Genomic DNA, 12664 nt, shown 5'->3' on the forward strand with positions numbered 1-12664 from the left:
TCAGGCTCTCTGCTCAGCGAGAAGCCTGCTTCCCTCTCTCTCTGCCTGCTTCTCTGCCTACTTGTGATCTCTGTCTGTCAAATAAATAAATAAAATCTAAAAAAAAAAAAAAAAAAAGAAGCAGTCCAAGTCATGAATAGACAGACCTGGGAAAATACCTGTGCACTCAGTAAGAGAGAACAAATCTTTGAAGACAGAGATGAGACTCAAATCCTTGTTCTGCACCTCAGTTTCTTTACCCCCCTGCCTTCAGTGTCCTGTCTGAGGACGAGGAGGAAGGGAAGATAGAAAAAAATTCATTTCATTTAAAAACAAGATCACCGACAGGAAAACTACAAGCATTATTTATGAAGGGTTCATATGAAGAAATACCCAAGCAGGCCGTCTTTTTAATCTTTTTTACAAGTAATACTACAAAAGTGCAGCCAAATAAAGAAAGGGTCTTTGTGAAGTGGGATTGGTGAACCTGTCTGCATCAGTATCACTGGGGATACTTGTTAAAAATGGAGACCCCCGGGGCATCTGGGTGGCTCAGTGGGTTAAAGCCTCTGCCTTCGGCTCAGGTCATGATCCCTTGGTCCTGGGATTGAGCCCCACATCAGGCTCTCTGCTCAGTGGGGAACCTGCTTCCTCCTCTCTCTCTGCCTGCTTCTCTGCCTACTTGTGATCTCTTTCAAATAAATAAATAAATAAAATCTTAAAAAAAAAAAAAAATGGAGACCCTGGCGCCCCACCCTGGCCCAAATATCAGAACTGCTAGCTAGGGCTAGGCCTCGGGAATTTGAAAACTCCCAGTTGGTTGTACTGCAAACCAAGGTTGAGTACAGTTGTGCTAAGGAAGCATGATTGACTCCATCAGGCAGTAGTGAACTCATGATTTGATCTCTTTTTTTTTTTTTTTTTTTTAAAGATTTTATTTATTTATTTGGCAGAGAGAGATCACAAGTAGGCAGAGAGGCAGGCAGAGAGAGAGAGGGAGAAGCAGGCTCCCCGCCAAGCAGAGAGCCCGATGTGGGGCTCGATCCCAGGACCCCGGGATCATGACCTGAGCCGAAGGCAAAGGCTTAACCCGCTGAGCCACCCAGATGCCCCATGATTTGATCTCTTGTTCAATTTTTTTAAAGAAAACAATGCCAAAAAATTTAGAAATTAAAAAGTAGATTAAGACCCATAGTCCCATCAATACAAAGTGCAACAGTAGTTGTATTTATGTTTTGGGATAACAGAGACATGTTTTATTTTTATTTTTTTTTTTTTTTAATTTATTTTTTATTTTCAGCATAACAGTATTCATTATTTTTCACCACACCCAGTGCTCCATGCAATTCATGCCCTTTATAATACCCACCACCTAGGACCCCAAACTCCCACCCCCCACCCCTTCAAAATCCTCAGATTGTTTTTCAGAGTCCATAGTCTCTCATGGTTCACCTCTCCTTCCAATTTCCCCCAACTCCCTTCTCCTCTCTAACTCCCCATGTCCTCCATGCTATTTGTTATGCTCCACAAATAAGTGAAACCATATGATAATTGACTCTCTCTGCTTGACTTATTTCACTCAGCATAATAATCTCTTCCAGTCCCGTCCATGCTGCTACAAAAGTTGGGTATTTGTCCTTTCTTTTTTTTTTTTTTTTTTTTTTTTTATAAACATATATTTTTATCCCCAGGGGTACAGGTCTGTGAATCACCAGGTTTACACACTTCACAGCACTCACCAAAGCACATACCCTCCCCAATGTCCATAATCCCACCCCCTTCTCCCAAACCCCCTCCCCCCAGCAACCCTCAGTTTGTTTTGTGAGATTAAGAGTCACTTATGGTTTGTCTGCCTCCCAATCCCATCTTCAGAGACATGTTTTAATTATCATTACTGTGGGTTTTTTAAAAATATAAATTTGCATGCTGTCTCCAAATAAGGGAATTTTATTCACAGGCTAGGAATTATAACAAGAATTTAGATATCAACACGATGCCATTTTTCCTCATAAATGTCTACCAAATTTCAAGCTTCTCCATGTCAGCAGAATCAGATGTGGGTGACTCAGTCAACATGTGTCTATATTTTACTTAACACAGATTCACAAGAATGCCGTCTTCCTTCCTGAAGCTTGCTCAGCACCCTCAAACATTTTACCACTCAAAAATCTTTTCTATTAACTCTACCACAGTGAGGAGTAAATTTCCACTGTGGAAACATTTTTACTCTACAAAGTTGAGATAGCCACATGTGTGTCTCCTCAATGTGCCTGAATTGGCAGTCAGTTTGACCAAGAGCACAACTACGTTGCAAGTTTAATCACTTCTAGCTTGCCCCCTGGCAGGGGTTCGTCCGCGATGTAGAGGCTCTACATGCTCAGCCAGGTGTCACAGCTCTGTATCGGGTCCTATACCAGTACTGGATAAATATGCTACTAGTATTTAAAGGTATCACCCAAGGTGGTAACTGTGGTTTCTTGAATAATTCCATCATACCCTCTACAATCCAGCCAGTGGAAAATACTCTTTCCTGAGCAAGGTTTCTATCTCTATGTCTCTGGAAAAGCACTATTTCTTTATATCCAAATACAACCCAACCCTGGTAGAACTCTACATGGCATTTTTTTTCTTTCTGAACCTTTAATTTCTCGACTCCCTACTAACAAATGTGGAAGGAATTTGGAATTAGAGCATCAGTATTTAGTAATATTTAGTAGCCCTTAATGGAAACATTAGTTGAAGTGTCGATGAGGAACTTGGCAATGGAGAGATCAGACCAACATCACTTCAACCCAGATCTACGCTAACATCATTAAAGTGGCATAGCCAGACAGTGTAAGCCTCCTGATAGCATGTAATGTGGAGCACGTAGTCCTTCCATAAGGCATCCCTACGAGAAAAAGATGAACCTGGATCTAATGGAACCCACTGAGTTAACTCTATGTAAAGGAATAGGGAGATAGAGAAACAAGTCATTATAAGGGAGCAAAATCCAAAATCCAGAATATTCTATAGGACCACTAACCTGGTTTTTACAAATGATGGCATGAAACTAACTAAAATGGGGGGTGTGGGCTACTCTAGTAGAGAGAGAGAACAATCATATGTTATGTATGAAGTTTGTTTGAATCCCAAATAGGACAAACCAACAGCAAGAAGCCATTTTTGAGACAATTGGGGAAATATGAATACAGATAGGCTGTTAGATAATACCATGGAATTATTGCCAGCTTCATTAGGTGTGATAATGACATTGTGGTTGTGTGAGAAATGTCTCCACATTTTAGTGATGTATGCAAAGTATGTGAAAGTGACATGGCATGTTTCAAGCCATTCGTTTCATTTCATTTCAGAAAGTTTCAATCCTTTATTTATTAAATGATTTGTCTTAATGTCAAGAAAGTAATGTACAATTATAGAATTGGGTGATGAGTATGTGGGTGTTCATTATTCTCCATATTTTTTTATACTTTGAGAATTTTCATTAAAAATCATTTTAATCTTGGGGCACCTGAGTGGCTCAGTGGGTTAAGCTTCTGCCTTTGGCTCAGGTCATGATCTCAGGGTCCTGAGATGGAGTCCTGCGTCGGGCTCTCTGCTCAGCAGGGAGCCTGCTTCCTCCCTCTCTCTCTGCCTGCCTCTCTGTCTGCTTCTGATCTCTATTTGTCAAAATAATAAATAAAATAAAATCTTTAAAAAATCATTTTAATCTTAAAAAATTACATTTGAATTGTCCTTTAAGATCTAGCTTGTGGGGGCACCTGCGTGGCTCAGTGGGTTAAAGCCTCTGCTTTCAGCTCAGGTCATGATCCCAGGGTCTTGGGATCTCTGCTCGGCAGGGAGCCTGCTTCCTCCTCTCTCTCTGCCTGCCTCTCTGCCTGCTTGTGGTCTCTATCTGTCAAATAAATAAATAAAATCTTTAAAAAAAAAAAAAGATCTAGCTTGTGTTTCCTTCCACGTGGAAGTGATTTCTTTTTGCTGAGCTCAAAAAACATCTTTTTAGTATGTAATTCTGTCTGTCTACATTGAATTGTTGTAACTTGGGTATATGTCTCACCTCTATCCTGCCACAAGGACGGACTCTGTCATTATTTCTTCTCTCCGTCTTTGCCTGACACAGTACATGGTTGACAGCAACTGAATGAACACAAGAATATAGAGCTCTAAGAGCCAGCACTACTGCTATTTCACGTTCACATGTGGAGGGAAATATGAGGCAGCCTCATTCAAGCTGAGTTATCTTGAAGTTGAGACTCGGAAAATGGGTTTCAATTCAAGTTCTTTGGCTCCTTTACTGATTCAGAGTCACAGGGCCATTACTATACTTTTCTCAACTAGGAAAGGGATGAAGCACTAATGACTTCATGGGGGCAGGACTTGGAATTCCTACATGTTGGAAAAGACATAAAGGAAGAGAGAACTCACTGAAGGGAAGCCAATATCTCGTCATGGCGGCGAACACCTGGGCTGAGCCCTGGCTTTGCAGATAGGCTCACCTGTTCCCCCTTGATGCTGCCCACCCATGCCTGACAGGTCAAGTCAGAAGGGTAAAGTTTTTAGCAAATAACAAGGCAAGGTTTCCAGACTGCAGACTTAGGAGCCAGTCAGAACTGCATGGAAGACCCACCCCACAGCTTGACCTGGACAGACGCTTTCATGTCCCAAGTTCATCTCTCTGTAGAAGGAAAGTAGCAGTGCCTATCCCACACTGTTGCTGAAGAGATTATTATTGATAAATCGTATATGCGGAAAAATAGTAAATCATTTATCAGACACTGACTTCAGACCAGACACTTTCTGAGATGGCCTAAGAGCCTGTAATAACTAATTTAATCCTGGCAACACTCTGTTGTAAGTAGTTATTCTCACAAAACTAAGAGACAGAAAAGTTGAGCAACTTTCCCAAGGATACACAAGTAGGAGATAGCAAAGCCAGGATTCAGAGCTCAGTATTCTTGTCCCCTGTGCTGTGTGGTCTCCCTCAAACATGACAACAAATGTAGCATGTCTGGCTTAGTGTCTGGCACCCGGGAAATACTTCAGACGTTATAGTATTTGCTATTTAAAAATGTAAACCAGAGTCAACCTGACAACTTCATGCATGAGACTTTTTTTTTTTTTTTCCAACCAAATCATCCCCCTGCCTCTAAAATAACATGTCTGGGCTTCTGGAGCAACAAGTGTAGGTGGAGGGACTCAGAGTCATCAACACTCTTCTGGACCACACAACAGCCACCATCTCCATTGGCTTTGTGCACCCCTCCCCACCAAACACCTTGGCTTCCGACACCAGGGCCTCAGAAACCCCTCCTAAAAAGAGGTGGGAATCCCAGTGCATCCCAGGGCCATCTTTGGGCATCATAAGGCTCTGGAGAGTGGAAGTGTCACCCAAGTTGCTCTGGGCGTCTTCTAGTTAATATTTATTTAGCACTCTCTATCCTCTGTTCTTTTCCTGCTCTCATCTTGTTGGTTTGCATGACAACCATGAAAGTTATGTACAAGCTGTTAGTCTTGACCTTTAGAAAACCTACATATTTGTGTTTCGCTATCCCAAACCATTTTCCATATGTTGCATTGGAGCTTGAGCACGTCAGCTGGTTGAAAGAACGTTCTCAGCATCACGGGGGCTGGTGACCACCTGCTAAAAGCTCAGTCTTGGCAGGGCAACCATTTTTGCCTGGGTAGTAGTGTTTGCACAATTGGTTTAATACTTTGGTGCATTTTTCTCTAATTTAACACAAATAGTCATGGAAATTACATCCATAATGATGGGTGAGCTCCTAATTTAAAAACATCTGTGAGAGGCTGAAAATAGATGGTGAAGATATGCCAAATAGACAAGACATAACTGAGAATTTCATAACATGGCTTAATTCTACAGACAACTGCTCTTTCCCCACAAAACAACAAAGTCAATTGTTTGATTTTTTTTTTTCACCATTCACCATTGAGTACGCTTTTTCAGGAAACCTTTATTTATGAACAAGGAAAAGTTTCATATCTCCCCATTTTATAGATAAGGAGACTGAGACTCAGAGAGATAAAGGGGTTTCCCCGAGTTCACAAGGCCATATATAGGTAGTTTTGAGCCCAGGTTCCTCGAACCCCCAGCTACCTGCACTGCACTAGGGAGTTGGGAAATCTGCCTGAGTGTGCTCAAACTCCAGAGGGGCACACAGCCCCCAGACCTTTCTACTCCGGTAGCAACCCCAGAGGTTTCTCCTCTGGATGGAGGGCTTCTGAGGCACCTGGCAGCCCCCACGGAAAAGACGATAGGGTATCTGAACCTAAACCTGAACTGTGGGTTAAGGGCGAGGGTGCTTCAGGTAGGGCCACTTGTGCACCTGCTTTGAGCAGTGAGTTCCAGACAGTACCAGGCAGAGAACAGCCTCCAGCTTCTGGCCCTTCCACCTCAGTGTGACCTTAGCAAGCCACCTCACCACTCTTATCTTCAGCCATAAAATGAGGATATTTGTAACCAGCCTATCGATGTTTTCATGAATATCAAATAAATCATATACGCTAAGTGTTTTTCCACCTGTGGACTGCTGGGCAACTGTAAATACAGGGTTTCTAATTTCTCTATTTTTAGTTGCTCCCTCCACCACATCCCCTGTCAGGCTGAGGCTGTGGGCCTGTCAGGCTTTGAGCATCTCCCCTGGGGCAAACACTGACCTCCCTGCTCTGGTCAAATTCTGCACGGGGGGCTTGAATCCATTCCAAATAAACAAACAGAAGTTCTTTGCCTCACCTTCCCCTCCTCTTGCTAGCCATCCCCCACTACACACACATACACAACACACACACATCTGGGCACACTCGCGACCTTGATACATGCACCGGTGCACATGTGTACACCCTCTCACCTTCTCTCCCTCTCTGTGTCTCTCTCTCACACCCACACAGACACACAGACTCACACATTTCTTCCACCCATCCTCTGTCCTTCACCACTGGAAAGGAGGCCAGTGTCTTCTCAGTGCAAGAAAACCACCTGGAGCCACCCAGGACACGCATGTGTTACACTTTGGTTTTGCATGGACTTCTGCATTTCCTGGCTCCGCCCAACCTGAAACTGTTAAAATATCACAGCAGGGGGGGGCAGCCCCAGCCCCCAGACACAGCTCTAATCGTCACAAGGCCTCCTGAGTAGCTCTAGTCCCCAGTCAGAGTCACTGGGGTAGAGGGACCCATAGAGAACCTATGTATGTACAGAAACTGTGGAAAGTGATCTGTATATACACCGCTAAGGAGGTGAAGGACAAAGAAGTACGAGCAGTGGGTAATTTGATTTCAGGAATTTTACTTTCTGTCAAGTTGTTTAAACATTCAATTATGTTGTTTAAGGGGACGAAAATGTTTGTCAGGAAGTTTAAAATTGGTGGCAATATGGCTGACCAGATACGGCTGACCATTTGGGCCGTGGCAGAAGCAGAAGTCCAAGTTGGAAAAATTCTAGAAGCTGCTGCCTGCTGACCCTTCATTGAGCCAGGAGGTCAGGAGAAGTTAGGAAAGGCATGAGGCTCAGGCAGCCCTCATGGCTACTCAGTGGCTGTTCTTAAGAACTGGGGATGACCCTGGCTCCAGGCCTCATGCCTCTCTGTTGCTGGACCAGGCACTGGTATTCTCTTTTTTTTTGCTGGTACAAATAATATATGCTTCCTATTAAAGAATTCAAGGAACATGTAAAATTATATGAAAGAAGGTAATAAGTTACATGAAGTCCTATCACTTGAAATAAACAACATTAACATTTTAAGAAATATCTTTTGGGGCCACAATATGTGCACGCGTGTGCGCGCACACACACACACACACAGACAGAGAATTTTTGTAATTTGCTTTTGTTTTGTTTTTCTCATTTTCCACCTCCCTTGTCTGTCTCTACCTCCCCCACCAATAATGAAAGTAAACAACTTTGCGTTCATCCTACTAAACCTCTCTTCATGTAACATAAAAATGTATGCGTGTCTGCATAGAGGTTTCTTTTCTCATTCTTTGGTATTTCCAAATATTGAATAATTTTATGCACCTCTGTGCATCTTGCTTTTCTCATGTAACAGCATGTTCTAGAAAAGTCCTCTTAGCTTCACTTGTAAAGATGCAGTACATTCTTTTTAAGAGTTGTATAATATATTAGAGATTTTAGAGTGCATATTTATTCAACAATTCCCCAAATGGTGAGCAGTTACAGAGTTTTTTTGTTTTGCCTTTTGTAGCTACCAGTATTGCTGCAATAAACATTTTTATACTGCGTATATTCCTACATAATGATGTTTGATTAGTCTCTGAGATTCCCAGAAGTGGGATTGTAAATTTAAAGATATATGTATTCTTTAATTCTAATAAAACTGGAAAAATTTCTACACAGTCAGTAATATTTCATATTTTATTTGTCTGATAAATATCTATTAAGTCCTTACTCCTTGCCAGGCAATTTGGATTAAAAAATGAGTTAAGATAAAGATCCCAGCCTTCACTGAGGGTTGATCCTAGAAATACAATGGGTAAGAAGAGATGAATGAAAGAACAGTAATTATATTAAATACTTTTGTACCAGGAATGTATGAAAATGTAATTCTCCCTTGCTTTCCCATCAACAATTGGTATTATCATTCCTTTTATTTTTTCCCCAATCTTACTGATGTAATGTGAATATTTTATCTTAAGTTGCATTTCTTAATTTGCATTTAATTTAACATTTTTCATGTTTGTTTATCTAGTGGGATTTGTGTTGGATGAACTGACATTCACAATCTTTATTCCTTCTTTTTATTGAGTGGGTCATATGCTAGACCATATTCTTGTTTAATTACATGAGCTCTGTGTATATTATAAATACACATTTATCTGCAGTATGTCTTGCAAGTCATTTTCCCAATCTATTGCTCAGGTACTGACTTCATAATAATTTCTTTAACTATAGAATACCTTTAGCTTTTATAAATTTGTATTTTTGCTATCAGTATGTCTTTTTGTCCTTTCAGCATCTGACTACCCTTCATTGTTCATTGTTATTTCCAAACTCTGGGTCAAATATATAGTCTCCTAAATTTTCTTTCAATTAAATTTTTTTTAACTTTTTAATATTTTTTCAGTACATGTGGAATTTATTTTTTAATATGGTGTGAGGTAGGGGTTCGATTGCTTTTTCTTCTAGGTAGACAGCCACTTGTTAAATGTCACTTATTAAAATCAACCATCAGTTCTCCTTTGAAGTAAAATGTATCTTTTTCATATATACAATTCCAAATGCTCTATAATCTGTTTGCATGCTTATTATTCTGCTCCATTGATAATATGTCTGTTCTTACTCCAATTTTATGCTGTTTTGATTACAGTCTACTTTATCATTATTTTAAAGCTAGATTAAAACTTTATTTGGTCAAAGAAAATTTCAGATAATTTTATCCAATTAAAAATTGTAATTGTTGGGCACCTGGGTGGCTCAGTGGGTTAAAGCCTCTGCTTTCGGCTCAGGTCATGATCCCAGGGTCCTGGGATGGAGTCCCACATCGGGCTCTCTGCTCAGCAGGGAGCCTGCTTCCTTCTCACTCTCTGCCTGCCTCTCTGCCTACTTCTGATCTCTGTCTGTCAAATAAATAAATAAATAAATCTTTTTTAAAAAGCTAATTTAATTATATTAGGAACAAGAAAGAGGACATAAGAAAGAGACGATGTTGAAATAATTACAAGACAATACTACATAAAACTTTATGGCAACAAACTGGAAAATGTGGAGGAAATCAAAGATCTATAAATCATATAAATCATCAAAATGGTGCAAGGGAGAGGGAAAATGGGAACTGACAAATTCTTGTAGAAGAAATTGGAAATCTACTTAAGGACCTACTTTTTATAAAAGGACCCCTTGGAGTTCTAAATAGCCTTTAAACAAGAGAGTCCCAAGGTTATTAAACAGTTCAAGACCATAGGAAAAGGGTGGACAGTTCCCCTGTATGTTATAAAGCCAGCATTATCTTGGTGCTAACTCCTCATACACAGAACCCGTTCAGGAATATTGATTCTCATTTGAAATAAAATATTGGCAAATAGGATCCATCCATGTATCAAAAAGACTAGAGAACTGTAACCAAACAACTTTTATTTCAGAATGAAGAGAAGTTTCAGTAGCAGAAAATTTATCAACAGAATTCATCACATCAACATATTAAATTATCATATTAAAAGATACTCAATAAGTACCTGATAAAATTTAATATCAATTCTTTTTTTTCTCTTTAAAGATTTTATTTACTTATCTGAGAGAGAGGGAGAGTACAGAAGAAGAGTGAGAGGGAGAAGCAGACCATCTGCTGAACAGAGAGCCCGATGTGACATGAGGCTCAGTATCAATTCTTAATAAAAACCCATAATCCCTTGTGCAAAATTCTGATACCAAAAAAAAATCTCTAAAAACTGAAATGTTGGCCCATAACTTTGGTACAAATTTCATTTAAAAAGTCCCATTCTTTACAAACGTGAAGTATTGCAAGCCCTTTACCCAAAGCATACCTCAATTAAGTATTCATGGATAATTTATTGTGGCTCTCTGTCCTGTATTTAAGATTATTATAGTCTTCCTTTTCTTCAAGGAGAGTTTGAGGAAAAGTAATATGAGACATGTGCTTTCACCTTTCTGGAAGAAAAGCACCACTGCATTTCATTAAATCTAAGACACCACTCTTTGGAAGGCTAGCATTTATTTTATGTATGACTGACATAGGGGAAAAAAGATGCTGCTAATTACTTTATGAACCATCACTAGTTGTAAAACACATCATGGTTTCAGAGATACTGAAATGTGAAAAAAAAAAAAAAGGTGGGGTGCATCTTGGAATCAAAGAAATGCTATGAACACCTCCAAAAGCAGTCAGGAACACTCCACCAACTGCACGGCCCTTCAGACAAGAGCAGGAAGGCAAGGTCCTTTCCTCTAAATGTCTGCCTGTTGGGGATGGGTCAGGTGTGAGGTGGAGTGGAGTAGCCAGTGGTCAGCCAGGACTCCAGAGTTGGCTCTTCAAAGGTTAAGTGACCATGAACCAGCTATGGAACATGTCAAACTTCAGTCTGGGACAGTGATCACGCCTATTTACGCTTACTTTAAAGTGGAAAGGATGACGGAGACAGGGTTTGGGAAGTTCCCGGTCAAGTGTAAGCTCCTCTTAAAGAACCAGCCCTGGAACGGAGGCAGTGCTGATGTCCTGGTGACGCTGCCTGTGGTCTCTAGCATCTTTCCCACTTCCGTCGTTCTATGATCCTTTACCCAAGAAGAATCTTGCTTGTATTTCTCTCACCTCTAAGGAAGTTTCTCTGAGATTCCTGAGAAGAGGCAGTTGGCCTCAGATGCCTGAACCATCCCTGGGGCCTGAATTTATAGCCTCTCACCTGAAAATCTGAGACGGAAAGAACCTCAGCCATGTTCTGACACGGGCTGGGAGAGGGACGTGACCTTCCCATGAAATGCAGACTGTGGCAAAGTGAAGACTAGAACCCAGCCCACCAGAATCATCATCGGACACTTTCCGGATGCCAGGGCTCCTGTCCCGAGGGCACTGGGGTCCACCCCAGCAGTTTCTGGCAGTTTGCTCAGGCAGATGATCTCTGTGTCCTAAACCCAGTCATTCCTTCTCTCTGGACCACTTGTTCCTGCTCTGGGGGGAAAAAGACAATGCAAGCTTAGCCTGCCAGATCCCCTAAACGGATTCCATGTTCTGATTTTGACTTTCATTGCCCTCCCACTTCCATCCCTCCTCCTCTTCTCTCTAATTGGCCATCCCGAAGGGGCTGGGGGAGCTCTTCTGTACTGAGGCTCTGAAGGCCTACTCACGTCGCCAGTCTGCTGTGTGTTCTCCGACAGGATGGGAGTGGTGAGCAGCAAAAAGCAGGTGAAGGAGAAGAGTAAGGCCCGATGGAGTCCTGTGAAGGTCAACACCCAGAGCAAAGAACCCCCACCACTGCCACCCTTGGTGAGTGATGGCTGTTCCCAGCTGGAAAGGGAGGGGGAGGAAGAAGAGCAGAGAGCACATGCTTGTCTCCAGCCAGCACCAGGGCCATCTCTAAATAATTCAGGGCTCTGACAAATCTGCCCCTTGCCCCTGCCACCAAAAGTGGCAGCCACCTTGTGCCAGTGTGGCAATATAGTAAGAGATGTTTAACAGCCAGAGTGCCATGTTTACCCTGAATAGCTGTGTGCTTTGAAGCAGGTTACTTAACTCCCCTATGCCTCAGTTTCCGCATCTGTAAAATGGGTATAGTGAAAGTGCCTTTCTGATAGGGAGGTAACAACATGGGATGTATATACAACCATGCAATTCCGTAACATACTACCCTTCGAACAGAACCGGGCATGTGTAGTCCCCCAGTAATTCTTAGCCGGTTCTCATTTCACAAAGGCAGCCTTGAAGAGAAAAAGAAATCAAAAAGATCCAGAAGAGGGTGTGGTGGGAATGGGTCTGAGGCACTTAGCAACGTCTGCTGCCCCCACCCCTACCCAGAAGCTCCTGGACAACAGTCCCCTTCCTAGCACTGCTGCCCACCTTCCAAGGAGTTACTCTCCAGGAATGAGGAACCCTAAGACTAACCACATCTCTCCAGCAAACCCTCAGCTTCCCGTGGAACCTGAGATGCTGTTCTGGCTTGTTTACAGAACACTTAGAACCCTTCCACAGAGGGTACTACATTC

General features: G+C 41.8%; 1 protein-coding gene across 3 annotated transcripts in view; it reads left to right on the top strand.

The window, feature by feature from the left end:
* Positions 1–12664, top strand: part of BLK (BLK proto-oncogene, Src family tyrosine kinase) — a 70852-nt gene that overhangs the window by 38576 nt on the left and 19612 nt on the right. For all 3 annotated transcript variants that reach the window (XM_082726919.1, XM_082726920.1, XM_082726921.1), the window contains exon 2: positions 11840–11948. In XM_082726919.1, the coding sequence (XP_082583045.1) occupies positions 11841–11948 (108 nt within the window). In that variant the 5' untranslated portion in view covers position 11840. The remainder of the gene's footprint in view (positions 1–11839; positions 11949–12664) is intronic.

This window comes from Mustela nivalis, assembly GCF_964662115.1.
Source record: "Mustela nivalis genome assembly, chromosome: 4".
NCBI classification, from domain to species: Eukaryota; Metazoa; Chordata; class Mammalia; order Carnivora; family Mustelidae; genus Mustela; species Mustela nivalis.